This window comes from Pseudonaja textilis, chromosome 9 (genome assembly GCF_049901715.1).
Source record: "Pseudonaja textilis isolate UNSWEBS1 chromosome 9, rPseTex1.2, whole genome shotgun sequence".
NCBI lineage: Eukaryota > Metazoa > Chordata > Lepidosauria > Squamata > Elapidae > Pseudonaja > Pseudonaja textilis.
Window position 1 is genome coordinate 3,407,140 of NC_141998.1, and position 18,967 is coordinate 3,426,106.

The 18,967-nt window shown below is 45.5% G+C and overlaps 1 protein-coding gene across 2 annotated transcripts in view; it reads right to left on the reverse strand.

Moving 5' to 3' along the window:
* The window catches only part of CNNM4 (cyclin and CBS domain divalent metal cation transport mediator 4), a 117,240-nt gene that overhangs the window by 80,100 nt on the left and 18,173 nt on the right, over positions 1-18,967 (reverse strand). For both annotated transcript variants that reach the window (XM_087938826.1, XM_087938827.1), the window contains exon 2: positions 985-1,128. In XM_087938826.1, the coding sequence (XP_087794952.1) occupies positions 985-1,128 (144 nt within the window). The remainder of the gene's footprint in view (positions 1-984; positions 1,129-18,967) is intronic.

Genomic DNA, 18,967 nt, shown 5'->3' on the forward strand with positions numbered 1-18,967 from the left:
ATGGAAGACTTTACTCTTCCCAAAATGCCTGCTGGCCAGAAGGATCTCCACCATCCTTCTGTAGATACCTACAGACAAATAAGGAGGACCACAGAGAAGCTAAAGTTTCGCCTTGTCGGCCTATCACAATTACAGCTTTTAAATTGCGATAATATTTTCAAAACGAGTCAGATGGGAATAGGTAGCCTGATGGGTATCTAGGTTGGCCCCTGAGGTCTCCTTCTGGTATTTGATATAGATCAAAATCATACTATGGCCTTTGGCCAGAAATCCAGTACAATTGTTCTGACCTAGCTCTTCAAAGACAATAAACCCTCTGAAGTTAACTCAAAGATTCCTTTGTTAGGAATGCTGGCATCCTTGGTAAAAAGTTTCACTCTCACGGCAGGCTAACAAGTCCATCCAGCAGCTACCCCTATTCATCTCTGCCTCCTGCCTTTTATCCCCAGAGCTATGGTGGGGCTTCGCTAGCAGCAGTGGCTCTTCTATCCCAAGGACCGGCCTATAGATTTCCACTGCTCTCCTCTCCTCTGCACATCCGAAAGTCAGGCACTGGACCCAGCTGTTCCTCCTCTTCCTCATCAGCCACCTCCAGACCTGGGGCCTGTTGACTCTCCATCTGAGAGCTGACGGGCAGCCCAGACTCCGCCTCTGTCTCTCTGTCTCTCTCTCCCCTAAGCCTAACTCTCTCTCTCTCTCTCTCTCTCTCTCTCTCTCTCCCTTTCTCTCTCTGCTAGCTCCATTCCCTCTTCCTCCTTGGAGCCCTCAGGTTGCCCTGATGTTTACTCTATCCCACACCCCTCCTCATCTGATTCAGCTGCTGGAGGAGACGGCGGTCGACAGGCCACAACAACAGTAAAATATCACATATGATAAAACATTCATGAATTTTCATAGGTAAGCCAGGTTACCACAGCAAGTGGTGTACTTAGCAAAATATATATCCCTCCCATCGAAAAGGGGAAGATTTAAAATGAACGTAACTGTACATATCCGATTCGTCCAGGATCTCTGATTTGATTATCTCCTCAATGACGTCTTCCAACGTTACCAATCCCAACACTTCGTAGAAGGGATCCCCTTCACCTTCATTGTTCACCTTCTGGACTATAGCCAGGTGTGATTTACCTGTGGGAGAGAAGGGGAGGGGGGAGAAACACTGGTGACAATCACATCGTAACGAGAGTCACAAGTCAGCAAGTTGGGTCCATGCTCAAAATCCAGCTGGCAGCTGACGCAGCTGCCCTACAAGAGTTGATGAATAGTTTGGACAAAACAAGCTCCTTACGGTCCGTTTCTCTTTTGAAAGAAGGTTTTGAAGTATTTCTAGCAGGACTACCCCAAGGTAGAGACATGGCTTTTTCACAAGACCTGGTTTTTCCAAACAATAAGCAGCAATGGTGAGAGGGATCTCGGAGTCCCAGTAGACAACTACTTACAGGGGAGGGCAATTGATACCCAAACGAAAAGGGCCTTTGTAATATGAGACTATTGTTAAATCTAATAAATAATTAATAAAAAAACCAACAGTGGTACAGCAGTAGCAACACAAGCACTGGAAATAATCTTTGTTATAACAAATGTTTTCCAGGTGGAAAAGAAAGCTTCCAATAAACAAACTATTATTAATCAATCAATTAATGTTATTGCATACCATTATTAAAACAAACCATTTACAGATAGGAGAAGAAAGCTTTTAATTAACTGTTATCATGACATGATATTATTCCATTGTTTGAGGGGTTCCTACAAAGAGTTGCTGAATAGTTTGGATACAACAAGCTCTTTCTATTCAATATCGTCGCCATGCACCCAAGATAGAGACAGCTCTCTAAGGGCCTTTTCACAAGTCCTGCTTTTTCTCAAACAATAACCAGCAACGGTGAGAGGGATCCTGGAGTCCTAGTAGATACTTAAATATCAGGCAGTACTGTACTGCAGCTGCCAAAAAAAAACCCTAATGCAGTCCGGGACCGCATCAACAGAGCTGAAGAAGCTTCTTGGATTAGAAGCGAAACGTCTTCAAAGAAAAACCAGAAAGTCCAGTTGCCTCTTGAAAAAGAAAGGCACCTTTGGGATAACAGAGGGATAGCATCAAGATCGTGTGAAGTGTTAGTACCGCTTGATATGGCTTTGGTAAGACCATATTTAGAATAGAATAGCTCCCACAACTTCCTAAGGCAACTTCTGTTCCGTGGGTTGATTGCTCTCGATGTCAGAAAATTTCTCCTTATTTCCAGTTTCTTTCCTTGTTCACCTTCCATCCATTATTAGAAGAGTGGGTCACCCTATTCTCCAAAATACTTGGAGTCAGGAGAAGAAGTAAGAGATGAAAACTTACCAAGGTGAGATCCAACTAGCAACTTCCAATAGGGAGAAATTTCTTGTCAGTGACAATCAGTTTGCCTCCTAAAGTTGTGGGTGTTCCATCACTGGAGGTTTTTAAAGAACAGACTGGACCGCCATTTGTCTGGAAGGGTGTAGGGCAAGGGTCTTCAAACTTGGCAAGTCTAAGACTTGTGGACTTCAACTCCCAGAATTCCTGAGCTAACATGACTGGATAAGGAATTCTGGGAGTTGAAGTCCACAAGTCTTAAAGCTGTCAAGTATCAAGACCCCTGCTCTATCTTATATGCAGCTCTATCATTCCCCTCTATTGGAGTGGTTTCCTGTATCACATTGCCCCTCCAGGTTTTGTCTCTATTGTTCTTGTGATGCATTTCCTGTTCTTGTATTACTCTTAACACAAGGGTCTTCAAACTTGGCAAGTCTAAGACTTGTGGACTTCAACTCCCAGATTTCCTGAGCTAACATGACTGGATAAGGAATTCTGGGAGTTGAAGTCCACAAGTCTTAAAGCTGTCAAGTTTGAAGACCCTGGTGTAGGGTCTCCTTGCTTGAGCAGAGGTTGGGCTAGAAGACCTCCAAAGTCCCTTCCAACTCTGTTCATCTGTTATAATAAGACTGGGATGATCTCTGGCCAGAGTGAAAGTGAAAATGGTGCTGTGATTCTGCTTGCATTTGTTTTGTTTTTTCTTGATCTAATGGAATTACTTTTATCTCCATCACTGGATAGATGCATGCATGTTGCGAAGGATGGCTTTGGGGAAGCAATCTTAAAATCCACCTTTAGCAACGAAGGAGGACTGATCTGGAAGCAAGCTACTGATTAATTGTTCTAACTTCAAAATTAAAGCTGGCTAAGTCTTGAAGGAAGCTGCAGTTACTCAGAAACCCCAGTGTTGGAAAGAGCTAGTAAAACAGAAACATCTTTTATAACTGAGAAGCAACAACGAGAGCAACATACTATACACCCAACAAGGAATGGAAGAACAAGAGAGAGGAATCCTCTTATGTAGGATCACAACCTACGCCTTCTTTAAGGATTGGGAGCTTGGCACAAAGCACCCAAGTGCAACGGGGCGTGCTTTTCACCTTCCGCATAGAAAAAAGAGGCGCAATTTCCTCTATTTACTCATAGTGGCCAATCTTGAGTTTTTGTTCAGTTTCTCCTTTCCCAGATCCTCTGCGTAGGTTGCTCACCTGTAGGAATCTAAAAGGGGAATATTTATACCTCAGGGTTGACATGAGGGGTCCTTGGTGATCTCTGAGCTTGCTTGGTTTCTTGCAGACGTCTCATTACCCAAACTAGGTAACAACATCAAGCGCTAGAAGTGAGGAAGAGGAGGACTGAGGGGTCCTTCGTGCTCTCTGAGTTTGGTTGTATTCTTGCAGACGTCTCATTACCCAAACTAGGTAACCACATCAGTGCTAGAAGGGACTAGGAGTTATGGGATGGAAGAGGAGGACGATGGGGTCCTTGGTGCTCACTGAGCTTGGTGGTTTTCTTGGAGACGTTTCATTATCAAACTAGGCAACATCATCATGCTCATGATGTTCCCTAGTTTGGGTGATGAAACGTCTGCAACAAACCAAGGAAGTTCAGAGAGCCCCAAGGACCCCCCAGTCCTCCTCCTCTTCCTCCTCCTCCCTTTTAGCCTGATAACGTTACCTAGTTTGGGTGATGAAACGTCTGCAAGAAACCAACCAAGTTCGGAGAGCCCCAAGGACCCCCCAGTCCTCCTCCTCTTCCTCTTCCTCCCTCTTAGCCTGATAATGTTACCCAGTTTGGGTAATGAAACGTCTGCAAGAAACCAACCAAGTTCAGAGAGCCCCAAGGACCCCACAGTCCTCCTCCTCCTCCTCCTCCTCCTCCCTTTTAGCCTGATAACGTTACCTAGTTTGGATGATGAAACGTCTGCAAGAAACCAACCAAGTTCAGAGAGCCCCAAGGACCCCACAGTCCTCCTCCTCCTCCTCCTCCTCCTCCCTTTTAGCCTGATAACGTTACCCAGTTTGGATGATGAAACGTCTGCAAGAAACCAACCAAGTTCAGAGAGCCCCAAGGACCCCACAGTCCTCCTCCTCCTCCTCCTCCTCCTCCTCTTTTTAGCCTGATAACGTTACCTAGTTTGGATGATGAAACGTCTGCAAGAAACCAACCAAGTTCAGAGAGCCCCAAGGACCCCTCCGGCCAATTATTTTTGATCGGGAGAGAAAGGACAGGACCAGAATTTGGGCCCTGCGGGGTGGAGGGAATTCCAGGAGAAAAAAAAAAGCCACAAAAGAGATTTTAAGGCAAGGCAGGGCAGGGCAGGGAGAAAATTCCCACATAAATACACCCTTTTTTTAAAAAAAAAAGACACACAACCAGGCTCTGTTGCAGGATGCTCCCTCCCCGGGAGACTCAAAACAACACAACAGGGGAGCGGGAGGGGGGGGAATTTCACTTTGTGTAATTCGTGCTATTATAGCATTAGAGAGACAGAGGGGAAAAAAAAAAAGGCAATAAGAGATCTCGGGATGTGGCAATTAGGCAAAAAACCAAAAAACCCACTCCTGCTTTTCTCGCCGTGGGTGGGATCAGACCTCCCAGCTCGGCCAGGAGAGCTTCCTCAGCGGCTGCCGTTGGCGAGAGGGTTTTTTTATAAGCCCCAAAGCGGTGCTGCAATTTCTCACCCATGCTCGATGCTGGACTGCTCCCATGAGAGTAGCTATTTGGGGAAGGAGGGGATAAGCTGAGGTCAGAGACCCCAGTCTTTGTTGCCAGCACTTCTCCTCCAGTGCATCCGACGGTGGTGGGTCCCCAATGGGGTACGGCCGTGGCTCGCTGACCAAAAACACAACGGGAAAGATCCACATTTCAAGCGGAGCCACAGGCTTCGGTATTACACATCCACCAGAGCGCCAAGCTAAAACCAAACCATGTCGGGTTTTAAGCATGATTGGCAAATCCTGCCTGTGAGCAACCGCAGCTGTCTTTCACCCATGTCCCGTTGAACCCGCCTCCGCTCTAACCTTGTGAGTCTACGACTGGGTCTCTTTGCCACCCACCTTTCACTTAAGATTGCCGGCGCAATCCTAAGCCGCATTAACAGAGGGATGCAATCAAGATCAATGATACTAATAATACTAAGACCACTCTATAAAGCCTTAGTAAGGCCACACCTAGAGTACTGCATCGGTCAGGGTTCTGGCAGTCACTCCTTCCAAAATTGAGCTGTGAATTGGACCCCTCTGTCTCAGATAATTCTCTGTGGTACTCCATGCAGGCGGTAAATGTGCTTTAGCTTGGCTAACTGGCGGGCTGTTTTGGTAACCATGTTGTAAAACAAGATGTTGAGGCTCTAGAAAAAGTGCAGAGAAGAGCAACCAAGACATATGATGAATGGTTGCAGGAACTGGGCACGGCTAGTCTAGTGAAGAAAAGGACCAGGGGAGACAGGATAGCAGTCTGCCGATAGTTGAGGGGCTTTCACAGAGAGGAGGAGAGTCAAGCTATTTTTCAAATCCTTAAAGATTTAGTAAGAGCACATCTAAAATACTGCATCCAGTTTTGGTCACCATACTATAAAAAAGAGGTTGAGACTCTGGAAAGAGTGCAGAGAAGAGCAACCAGGATGATTAGGGGACTGGAGGTTAAAACACAATGAACAGTTGCAGGAACTGGGCCTGGCTAGTCTAGGGAAGAGAAGGACCAGGGGAAGACAGGATAGAAGTTTTCCAATATTTGAGGGGCTGCCACAGAGAGGAGGGGGATCAAGCTATTTTCCAAAGCACCTGAAGTCCAGACAAGGAATAATGGATGGAAACTGATCAAGGAGAGATTCAACCTGGAAATAAGGAGGAACAATCAACCAATGTGGGAGCTTCATCACTGGAGGCTTTGACGAAGAGACAGGACTGCCCTGTATCAGAGATAACGTAGGATCTCCTGCTTGGGTGGAGGGTTGGGCTAGATGACCTACAAAGTCCCTTCCAACCTGTTTAAAAAAAACCCAAACGAACTTCCCCATTAAATCAGAAAGAGAAAAAACAAGATTTCTTTCACTGTAAACTGAAGGTCACCCAAAACAATTCTTCAAAGGAACTTCCCTGGGAGGAGCACACACATGACGCATGACCAGGCAGACAAAAAAATAAATAAAAATAAATCAGGATGGTGCAATTCGGTGTTTGGCAACTGCCATTCAACATTGTTCCCTTTGTGTTTTTTTTCTGTAAGCAATCAACATTTGACTGCAAAGCACCTGTTCACCTGTTTTGTTTTCCTTGCGGTTTGGGGAGGCGAATATTGTCAGAGCTCACCTGGATAAGGAAGGGCGAAACAACCCTAGAACAAGCTGAGGTTGGGCTGCAGGTAGATTGTCCATCTTATGCAAGACCTATGTTCTGTTGGCATCTAAACCTCTGGAGAAGAATATAGACTCATAGGGCTGGAAGGGACCTCAGGAATCATCTAGTCCAACCCCCCCTGCCCAAGGCAGAAGACTTTATACCATCCTGGTCAATAATTGTCCAATCTATTTTTGAAAGCCTCCAATGATGAGCGCGATACTCGGCCAGGATCCGACAGAGAGGCCAACCTTAAGAAGCAGAGGCTGCCTTCTCTTGGGGTTCCCGTCTCACCCAGCTCCTCTCTGCTAGATAAACCTAGGATGAAAGGGTTTAGGAGGGTAGGAAACCTAAAAGTAAAGAGTTGGTGGGTGGTACAAGCCTCAAGGCACTTGAAGAGACAGGCTGCTTAAAAAGAGACAGGCTGCTTAAAAAAATAAAATGAAACCAGAGCTCTGGCAAGACCACAGGACAAAGCAGAGACTATGCTGGTGCGGTTTTCTCTGGCCTCGGGGTTAGAAAAAGTCACAGGAATATCAGGAAATCACTTATTCATCTGGTTATATAAAGGACCTCTTTGTTAGACTAAAAAGGTAAAAGTTCCCCTCGCACATCCTTGCTTGTCGTTTCCGGATCTAGGGGCGCAATTCTCATCTCCGTTACAAAGCCAAACAGCCAGTGTTGTCCGAAGATGTCTACGTGGTCATGTGGCCGGCAAGACTCAATGCCTTCGAAGGCGCACGGAACGCTGTTAACTTCCCACCAAAGTGGCCCCTATTTTTCTACTTGCATTTTTGACATGCTTTCGAACTGCTAAATTGTGTTGTGGTTAGCCGGCAGCAGGTGTGGACGGTGGAGGAGAGCGAGGACTCAGATGAGGGGCCAGGACCATTAGGGACTGCTGCCTTCAGAGTTTGTGGGGGCTGGCAGCAGTGATGAGGAGGTTCTTGAGGAGTCTGTGCCAAGTGTACATGTGCACAGGACTGCTTGAAGGAAAGAGCAGCTGCAGCAGCACAGGCGACTCAGGAGTAAGGCTGCAAGGTAATGTCCCCTCCTTCAAGAAGATAAAAGGCAGCTGTGAAGTGAACCTTCTTTGCAGGAAGCAAAGACGTTTTGAAACTCAGCCTCGTGGACATTACAGTATCTTAAGTTGGTGTTTGAAGACTCTTGTGTTGTGAAATATTTCTTATCTGTTATTCTTGGCAGCCTCGCACAGTTTTGATGAAGCTTGTGCTTATCAAAGTTAATTAGTTTGCAGCAACCTTTTAACTAGGGATTCATAAGACTCGTTAAAAGGTTTCTGTTCCCTTTGGTTGGTGTTTGTTTTATTGGAAAAGGGTTTGGGTCAGAACAGGTTGGCAGAAGCTGGGACAAATAACAGGAGCTCACTCCGTGACGTGGCGCTAGGGATTTGAACCGCTGAACTGCCGGCCTTTCTAATCGAAAAGCTCAAGCATCTTAGCCACCGAGCCACCATGTCCCTTACGTCAGACTAGTCATACCTCGTTCCCTCAACCATTCATCATACAGTTTTAGCCTTCAAACCTGTATCATCTTTGTTGCTCCTCTCTGCACACTTTCCAGGGTCTCAACATTTTCACAAATGTTCTGAATTTGCTCCGGCCCTGGGAGTGAACCTACCGTGTTTCTCACAAAATAAGGATGGGCCTTATTTTTTTTTTTGACCAATGAAAAAACGGCTAGGCCGTCTTTTCAGGGGTGACTTAATTTCCTCCCCCACCTAGAGCGGTCCATACGCACGTACGTCGCCGCGAGGCCGCTTCTATCAGCCGACGAAAGCTCCCCGAAGGCAGAGTCCCCAGCTGCTTCAGGGCGTGGCGTGGCTGCCCATGTCCGCTCGCCTTTAGGCAGTCTCTCTTGGGCGATGGAAGCTCCTCAAGTGCAGTCACCAGCTACTTCGATCGGCCGGTAGAAGCGGCCTCGGGGTGAGCGCACACGCACAGACTCCCCTTGCCGCGAGGCCACTTCTATCGGCAGATGAAAGCTCCCTTGAAGGCAGAGTCCCCAGCCGCTTTGGGGCGTGGCATGGCTGCCCATGTCCCCTCGCCTTTAGGGCAGTCTCTTTCGGGCGATGGAAGCTCCCCAAATGCAGTCACCAGCCACTTCGATTGGCCAGTAGAAGCAGCCTCGAGGCGAGGGGAATGTGTGCGTGCGCTCGCCCCGAGGCTGCTTCTACCGGCCGATCGAAGTGGCTGGTGACTGCATTTGGGGAGCTTCCATCGCCCGAAAGAGACCGCCTAAAGGCGAGGGGACATGGGCAGCCACGCCTCGCCCCGAAGCGGCTGGGGACTCTGCCTTCAAGGGAGCTTTCGTCTGCCGATAGAAGCGGCCTCGCGGCGAGGGGAGTGTGTGTGTGCGCTCGCCCCGAGAAACGTTTCGCAAGACGGTTAGGTGCGCACAATTGCTTCTTTCAGGGAAGGTCTGTCTCTCTCTCTCACACACACCCATAGAAAGCAACCACAGAAAGCTGCTAGTTTGGATATTTGGCAGGTTTAATTAAAAGTTTCGCCATTTAGGAAAAGAAGAGGAAACGTGTGGTTTGGGGAAATACGTGGCTTCTTAAAAGCGCCTGTCAAAAAAAAAAAAACTAAAACGGTATTGTTATAATTGTTGATTGCAAACCAAATATGAGTCAGCGGCATGATGTGGATTCAAAAAAAGACAATAACGTTCTCAGAGGTATAATTTCCAGATCATAAAAAAGTAATTGGTCCGCTTTACTCTGCGCTGGGGAACCCGACCCTGAATACTGTCTGCGGTTACGGGCCCAAAACTTTTAAGAAAGAATCAAACAAACTAAAACGACGACATAGGACCAAGGATGGCAATGGAGCATTTTTTAAAAAAGGCCTATGAGAGGAGAATGAAGGAACTGGAAATATTTTTTTCAATATATATATAAAAGAGAAATACCCCTCATGCATCATCACACAAAATCTCCAGAACTGTCAAGCCTACAAACTTGAAATTTGGCACTTACGTTCCTCTTGGCTTCCAGGTGCTCACTAAGAAAGGATTTTTCAAAATGACCATCAGAGCATTTAGAGTATTTCCTATATTATTATTATTATTAACATGCTCTGATGCTAAGGAGTTCTACTCCCCCTCCCCACCTGGAAAGAAATCTGTTCCAAATGCAAAACACAAGCAGAGGAGAGGAGAGTTTTAGTTTCAGAGCAGCCAACTAGCTATAGTACAGAACAGTTGAGCTAAGCCACGCCCAGGTTCCTTGGTGTCTCCTTCTTGCTCTCACAGCAAATAGTGCTTCATTTTCCAAACAGCTCTCAACTCTCTCACACACTGACCGGACGCTGGCCAGATGAATACTGATGGGTGCTGGCAGGCAGAGGCACAATTCTCCCCCCTTATTTTCCTCCCCCAAAACTAAGCATGGTCACATAGTTTCGTAGCGAAGCAGGGGGATCGAACTAGTCTAGAAATAAGGATAAATTTCCTGACAGTTAAAACGATTAAACCTGCCTCCAGAAATTAGCTAATAGTGAGAGCAATTGACTAACTGAACGGCTTGTCTCAGGAATTGTGAATGTTCCGTCACTGGAGATTTTAAAGAAGAGATTAAACAGCCATTTGCCTAAAATGGTATAGGGTCTCCTGCTTGAGCAGGGGGCTGGACTAGAAGACCTCCAAGGACCCTTCCAACTCTGTTATTCTGTTCCGTTATATTCTTTAGCCCTGAGAAGGAAGAGGACAGAGATTTATTTTTTTAGAAGTCAAATCTATAAAAGCCACAATATTCGTAACAGTTCTCGGAGGCTGTTCTGACCCAAACCCTTTTCCAATAAAACAAACAATAACCAAAGGGAACAGAAACCTTTTAATGAGTCTTACGAATCCCCGGTTAAAAGGCTGCTGCAAACTAATTAACTTTGATAAGCACAAGCCTGGCCAAAACTGTGCGAGGCTGCCAAGGATCACAGATAAGAAATATTTCACAACACAAAAGTCTTCAAATACCAACTTAAGATACTGTAATGTCCACGAGGCTGAGTTTCAAAACGTCTTTGCTTCCTGCAAAGAAGGTTCACTTCACAGCTGGCTTTTATCTTCTTGAAGGAGGGGCCATTCCCTTGCAGCCTTACTCCCGAGTCGCCCATGCTGCTGCAACTGCTCTTTCCTGCGAACAACCCTGCATGCACGCGCACTTGGCACAGGCTCCTCAGAAACCTCCTCATCGCTGCTGCCAGCCCTCACAATCTCTGAAGGCGACTCCACTCCTTCATGGTCCTGGCCCCTCATCTGAGCCCTTGCTCTCCTCAGCCATCCACACCTGCTGCCGGCTAACCACAACAGAGGCATACAAGTTAAAAACAAATCCAGTGCAATAAAAGCAACATTTAGGTGACAACTACCACATATGGGAAAGTGGTTGCTGGAGAAGAGATTCCAATCAAGTGTCTTAATTCCAGGTCTAATGGCACGATCAAAGTGGTGAGATCTTTGAGATCAAGATCAAGTCTAGGTTGGACAGCAATTGTCAGGAGATTTTGGGAGATCCTTGGTGCTTTCTGTACTTGGTTGTTTATTGCAGACTTTTCATCACCTAAACCAAGTAACATTGTCACTACTAGAAGAGTGTGGGATTTGCTCTACCCTCTCATAAAACCCCAAACCTACTCCCTTCTAGCGCTGATGAAGTTACCTAGTTTGGTAATGAAACGTCTGTTGGAGTTGGCTGAAATGGCAAAATTGACTTATTTTGATTAAAGAAAACGACTGGTCCAAGGTCACTCAACTGTGACTAAGGACTAAAACTCGCAGCCTCCTGGTTTCTAGCCTCGTGCAGGAAAACCTGCACCAACTCACAAGTGACTGTTCAGTCTCTTCTTCAAAACCTCCAGCGATGGAGTGCCCATGATTTCTGAAAGCAACCTGTTCCACTGGTTAATTGTCGTCACTGCTAGCAAGCAGGGATTAGTTTCTATCCATCGTTTCTTATCCTGCCCTCGGGTGCTTTGGAGAATAATTTGACCTTCTCTTCTTTGTGGCAGCCCTTCAAGTGCTGGGATTCTGTTATCATGTCACCCCTAAGTCTTCTTTTCTTTAGACTAGCCAGACTCAAATCCTGCAGCCGTTCTTCATATGTTTTAGTCTCCAGGCCTTTGATCCTCTTAGTTGCTCTTCTCTGCACTTTTCCCAAAGTCTCAACATCTTTTTTGTAGTACGGTGCCCCAAATTGGTTGCAAGTCTTCCAGGTGTGGCCTTACTAGGGGTTTTGTAAAGCAGCACTAATACTTCACCTGATCTTGATTCTCTGCCTCTGTTTATACAACCCAGGATCGTATTAGCTTTTTTAGTATGGGAGATGGCTTGTCTCTAGCAGATGTAAGGCTATCCGGCCTCTTAAATCGCTAAGATCATTACTCTAATCATAACTGTTATGTGGAGAACTACCTGTAGAGTGTGATCCAGAGCCTCCAAATCCAGGGTCTGATCCTATATCACAGTTTTCCTTTTGACCCTGAGGTTGGGAAATGACCTTTGTAGATGAGGTCAAACAGGACATTTGTCCTTGTGCCAAACGGATACGGGTGAGTAAGCCGGAGTCCAAACAACGACAGAGACTTCCTGTTTGCAGGTTTGCCTTACTTCACCTTTGCTCTCACCAGAGCAGCGGTGCTGCTATGGCACAGAAGGTGGGGGGAATTAACGGGAGCACGTCCTGTATGTACGTTCATGGTTGGGCGGGGGGGTGGGGGAATAACTTGCTTGCTTTGCAGACATGGACACCGGACATTGGACATGAAATCTCACAGGGAAGCAGGGAAAAACAGATGCCGAGATGCTAGAAAGAGTGCAGAGAAGATGATTTATAGGTTCTGCTTGAGCAGGGGGTTGGACTAGAAGACCTCCAAGGCCCCTCCCAGCTCCGTTCTGAATTAACACCATTATTGCTCTTTCACTATCAAGCTTGCAGCGTTTAAGTGTGAGGGATGAGTCCATGACCACTGCCAGGATGTATTTGGAGATCCAGAGCCTAGCGGGGTTAAGGGATGGCTCCGTGGGCCTCGGAGAGCTTGCTCATCAAGGTGAGGTCATCCTTGGCTATTTTGGGATCCACAGAGTTTGTGTTACTTAATCCGCTTCAGATATGGCTGTCTGGGATCCCGGGGAGGAGGATGTGAGAAGAAAACAGAACACAGCCTTGGGACACAATTCAGAACAGCTGAAGTCTCCGCGTATCGATTGCACGGCCGAGAAAAGGAAAAGGAGGTTAGATCACAGGAGACCACTGCGGTTCTTCAGAACGTAGCCTTGGCATTTCCTCATAATTTGCGGCCAGGTTCATGGAATCATAAAATCTCTTGAGTCCTTAATCTTAACTCTTGAGATCAAGCTCCTAGTTGGAGAAGAAACGCCAATTAAACTCTCCAAATAAAAGAGAACATTTGCAGCTCAGGGTTGAAATGAGGCGTCTTTGGTGCTCTCTGAGTTCGGCTGTTTTCTTGCAGATGTTTCCAGAGGTTTGATGTTTTTGTTGAGTTATAAGATAAGGTAAAATAAGATACGAAATACAAAAGTAAATAGGAGAACGGTGGGGGTAGAAGAACGGGAAGAGAAGTGAGGAAGGATTGGGGGAAAAAAAAGAACAAGAAACATTGACTCCCAATTGCAGTCAAAAAAGGTGTTAACATCAAATCACGCCTTTTTGCTTTTTCCATAATAATAGGAATAATAATAAGGTCTATCCATCCACTGACAACAGTCTCGCTGGTACATCCTACCAAGATCAATACAGGCAAGTCCTCAGTTTTATGACCACAACTGAGCCCCAAATGTCTGTGTCAACTCATAAAATATTTATATGGTTTTTAGAGTTGCCAACAGAAAGGGAGGGGGGAGCAACTTGCATTCCACAAATGTTTTCAAAGATAGTTTCTAGGTGACCGAAGTTTCTGCCCCACAAAATTCTAACTGGAAAACATGATTGATGACTCTTGACTATGGAGGTGTCCCATTGGAGAATACGAACTAGGATACACTCGGGGGTGGGGGGAAAACCAGGGTCAAGGGTGACAATGAATGATGTGCCTCAGAGTCGGCTACACCCAGGCAGTGCTGGCATGTTTACTCCTAATAAATCTTCTTGGCTGGCCTGTTTACTCCTAATAAATCTTCTTTAAGTTTTGAAAATTCGGCTAGAGACTCATGATTTAAATGGGGGTAACTACTGGAGCCCTGATAGCCTGTTGCTAAGCAAGGCAGTTGTAAAGAGAATTTTGCTTTGTTTTACGACCTTTTTGCCACAGTTGCTAAGCAAATCACTGCAGTGAATCATGGAGTCTTAAGCAAATCATTGACTTGGCATGTTGGAAGCCAGATGGGAAGTTTGCAAATGGCGGTCATGTGACCCCGGGACACCGAAATAAACCCATGCCAGTTGCCAAGTGGCCGCATTTTGATCACGTGACCAAGGAGATGCTGCCACCGTTGTTAAGCATGATACTCGGTCGTTCAGACAACTTTTCTCAATGCTGTCGCAGCTTCAAACGGTCTAAACGAATCGTGGCAAATCCAGGACTGCCTGTCCGTCATCTTCCCTTTCCTACAAAACATGCCACGTTGAGCAAGAGGCATTAAAGTAATCAGCCTCAGCTTAGGGAGTCGGGCGGGGGGGGGAGATGCCATCTTGCCAACCTCAACCACAATATTTATTTACTTCGTCGATTTCTACAGCTGCCCAGCTCAAATAAACAATAGCAAGAAATAAATAAAAGCAAAGATGTATACTAAAAATAAAGGACATAGACAACCTTGTGCCCATGACATAATCTTATATGCTTGCAAGGGGTTTTAACATGGTGCAGGTGGCCAGAAATGCCTTCTCTGCGTTTATAACATACTCTGGGGAAGGTTTTTTTACTATATTTATTTACTAGCTCCATACCCGTGCTTTGCTACGAAACTATGTGATCGGGCTTAGTTTTTGGGGAGAAAAATAAGGAGGGGTGAATTCTGCTTCCGCCTACAAGCATCCATTGGTATTCATATGGCTAGCGTCCTGTCGGTGTGTGAGAGAGTTGACGGCTGTTTGGAAATTGAAAGAGTATTTGCTGTGTGAGCAAGAAGGAGACAGCAAGGAGCCTGGGTGTGGCTTAGCTCAATTGTTCTGTACTAAAGCTGCTTGGTGCTGTGAAACTAAAACTGAAACTCCTCTCCTCTGCTGGTGTTTTGCATTTTGGCCCAAGGACATTGGCCCAAGGACATCCAGCCAGTTTTCATGACTAAGATAGGACTTGAACTCACCATCTCCTGGTGATTGGCCCAAAGGTCACCCAGCTGGCTTTCATGCCTAAGATAGGGCTAGAACTCAAGGTCTCCTGCTCGGTGTCTTCACCACTAGACAAAATTGTTTTTGATAAGTAATGAAAGCCTAAGACAACACGCACCCAAAATATTGCTCACTGGTGCTCAGTTCCAGCCTGAAGCTCCTCTGCATACATTTGAATAAAAAACAACAACCCAGATTATGCTTGGAAGTAACGCCTGGCCTGGGGCAGCTAAAAGCCAGGGTACCAAGTAAGCATCACTTGTCTACTAGGAATTCCTACCACGTTTCCCTGAAAATAAGACCCAACCAGAAAATAAGCTCTAGCATGATTTTTTTCAGGACGCATGTAATATAAGCCCTACCTCCCAACATAAACCCCAATTTAAGATCATCAGCCAGATGGATGCATTTAGTATCGTATTTCCCCAAAATAAGACCTAACCAGATAATAAGCCCTAACGCTTCTTTTGCCAACAAAAATTAATATAAGACCCAGTCTTATTTTGGGGGAAACACGGATCAGAGATGTGGGATTTTATCTTTAGGGCTTTGCTTCCCACAAGTCTGCCTTGAAAAATGACCGCTGCAATGAGTGTGCAATTGAGGGAGCAAAGAAACTACCAGTTTTAAAACTTTTTTTTTTTTTTTAAATGGTCTATGAAGATTCTCAGTCATCCAGGTCATCGTTGCCCCAAAGGTGCTTTTCCAAAGAGCAACTGGACTTTCTCTCTCTTTTTTTCTTTTCTTTTGAAAACGTTTTGCTTCTCATCTAAGATGCTTTTTCAGTTCTAACAATTGTTTTATGAATTTGAGTTTTGAGTCCGACCAAGATACGTTGCAATCCGTTAAGCTGGAGGACTCGGAAATAAAAGCAAAATCTCCACCCTTCAACGGGGAGATTAAAGCTATCAGGATCAGATACAAGAGTCAGGGAGGGTGGGAAAAAAAGAAAGAAAGGTTAAGAAAGTGCATGCCATCCGTTCTGACAGATCGATGCACTGAGGTTGCTGAAATTGCGTTGAGTTCCAGATCTATTTTTATAAGGAAGGAACAAATGCCCCAGCCTCCTTCCCACGCACTGCCTTGTCTGTTGGCTTATCAGGCTTGTGTCCTCCCCACACCGCCGCCACCTGGACACACCTACACACACACAAGCACACCAGGATTGCCTCCCAACCCAGGAGTGCAAACACTTAAACTTAGCTGAAGGCAGGAAAGAGAGAGTAGTGGGATACTACCCATTCGGACCGGTTGTTCCGGTGATCATCGGCCCTGATCTTTCCTGTGGTTTATTATAGTTATGGGGGCGAGGAAGACCATCAGTTGTAGGTCAGAGGTCCAAGCTTTCTGCCCTTAGGGCAGGGTGCAGCATGCAAAATAAGCCAAAAAATCAAGAGTTGGGAGGGAGGATCTGTGGATATCAGCCTCTATCCTGGCCAGCCTTACCTTCGCTCTTGTATCTTCACAGGTAGTCCTCGACTTACCCACAATTCGTTTAGTGACCATTCAAAATCATCAGCCAGATGGACGCATTTAGTATCGTATTCCCCCCCCCCCCAAAAATAAGACCTAACCAGAAATTAAGCCCTAATGCATCTTTTGGAACAAAAATTAATATAAGACCCGGTCTTATTTTGGGGAAACACACGGATCGGAGATGTGGGATTTTATCTGCAGGGCGTTGCTTCCCACAAGTTTGCCTTGTACAACGACCGTTCAACTGATGAGCTGGTGTGCAAGTGAGAGAGCAAAGAAACTACCAGTTTTAAAACTGTTTTTTTTTTTCAGTTGGTCTATGGAGATTGTCAGTCATCCAGGTCATGGTTGCCCCAAAGGTGCTTTTACAAAAAGCAACTGGACTTCCTCATTTTTTTTTTCCTTTTAAAATATTTCACTTCTCATCTAAGATGCTTTTTTGGTTCTAACAATTGTTTTCTGAATTTGAGTTTTAAGTCCGGGGCTGGACAGTGAAGATCCTGTATCTATTGATATCTGCTTCTATCCTGGCCAGCCTTACCTTCGCTGTTGTATCATTATAGGTAGTCCTTGACTTACCAACAATTTGTTTACTGACTGTTCAAAGGGACAATGGCACTGAAAAAAGCGACTTAGGACTGTTTTTCACACTTAACACGTTACGACCGTCACGTGATCCAAATTTGAATGCTTGCCAACTGGTTCACATTTATGACGGTCGCAGTGTCCTGGAGTCATGGGTTCAGCTTTTGAGACCGTCCGATGAGCAAAGTCAACAGGGAAGCCAGATCTATTTAGCCACTGTGTGACTAACTTCACAACTGCAGTGATTTCACTTAACAATGGTGGCAAAGAAAGGTGATAAAAACTCACTGAACAAACGTTTCACTGAGCAACGTAAGGTTTGGGCTCAATTGTGCCCAAGGACTACCTGTATTACTCTCTGCCACGAATCTCTCCAGAAGGACTTTTCCAGAAGTCAGAAAGGGGCACAGGCTACAGTTAAATCAAGAACTGAAGAGAAGATGATGGATGGAATAGATGACGTTTATCGAGTCTTCACAAGATATGCGATGAGAAATAGCTTACCAAGAGAAGTTCGCATCAGATTTACAAAGAAAGCCATTAAAATGCAAATATTGCAAATGGCAAGAGAGAAAACATTGAAATACAAAGATAAGGAGATTGTGGTTTTGAAACAAGTACCCAGAAGAGTGAGAGAGATGAGAAGGAAATACCGATTCTTGACCAAATTATTACTTAAAAAAGAGGTGAATTATAGATGGCTGATTCCAGAAGGTTTAACGTTTACACGGCAAGAACAGAGATATAGAATTGATTCAATTGAGAAAGCTGAATCATTTTACACAGAATTTTTCAGAGGGGAGGAAGAGGTAGAAAAAGAAATTTCACTAGTTGAATTCCAAGAGGACTCCCAAATGACGACTGAAAAAGAAGAAGGTGCAGTAGGTGGAAAGGAGGAAGCCAAAGAACAACGTGAACCAGGCTCGCCATCACAGCCTTAAAGGTTGACTTTTCAACGGCAGCCCCTCCATCTGGAAGAAATTTCCCGTCTGAAATGAGATATTCGCCTACCTAGACGTTTCAGAAAATCACAGGCTTCCGTCTGAAAATAGCAATGGGTGTATTTATAGTCTTAACTGCTTTGTTTATTATTGGATTTAGCTATTGATTTTATGAGTCACTGAGGTTTTCTCTCATATATTGTAAGCTACTTCAGAAGAGTAGGGGGTGAATAATGGAGGATAAATCCTGCTTTGATAAAAGGTGGGGTTGGGATGGAAGGGGTCCCCAAACTTTGGCAACTTTAAAGACCTGTGGACTTCCAACTCCCAGAATTCTCCAGCCAGCCATGTGATTTATGGTAGTGGGCATTTGTCATGGCCCTGGTGGAGACGGACTCTGAGGGAGAGGAGGAACAGCCGACAGGGAGTGGAAGTGGGGCTCCGGAGGTTGTGGAGGAGGCTGGGGAAGGGCAGAGGCCGGCTGGGCAGTCAGAGGAGGACCCAGGCCCATCCCCTCTCCATCCTAGGGCACGCAGGGAGGAGAGGATAAGGGAGGGACGTGGACTACTGGGAAGGAGAGGGCCTTGATCCTCTTCATGGGCTGCAGCTGTGACAACTGGATAAGAGGACGGACATATGTACAGGCGAGCGCTGGAAACAAAGCATGGAAATATCTCTGAGTTTATTGTTCCTCTCTGAGTTTGGTGTCCTTCCCAGTGTGTGTTCTGATATCCATGGATGTCTTCAAGCCCTTATCTTGCCTGATTTGTGTTGTTTTTTTACACTTTATAATGGTGTTTCCTCCTCCTTGTAACTGCTTGTGTGGGAGTTTTTTTGTCTCCAGTCAAGGATATTTGGAGCTTGGAAGCAAAGTGAAGGAATAAAAGTGGCTTCACCTGTTTTTTGTGACTGTGTTTATTTTGTATCCCACCCTGGGTCATCGCAGCATTGTTTGTTTATTTTTTTCGTTTGGAAAAAA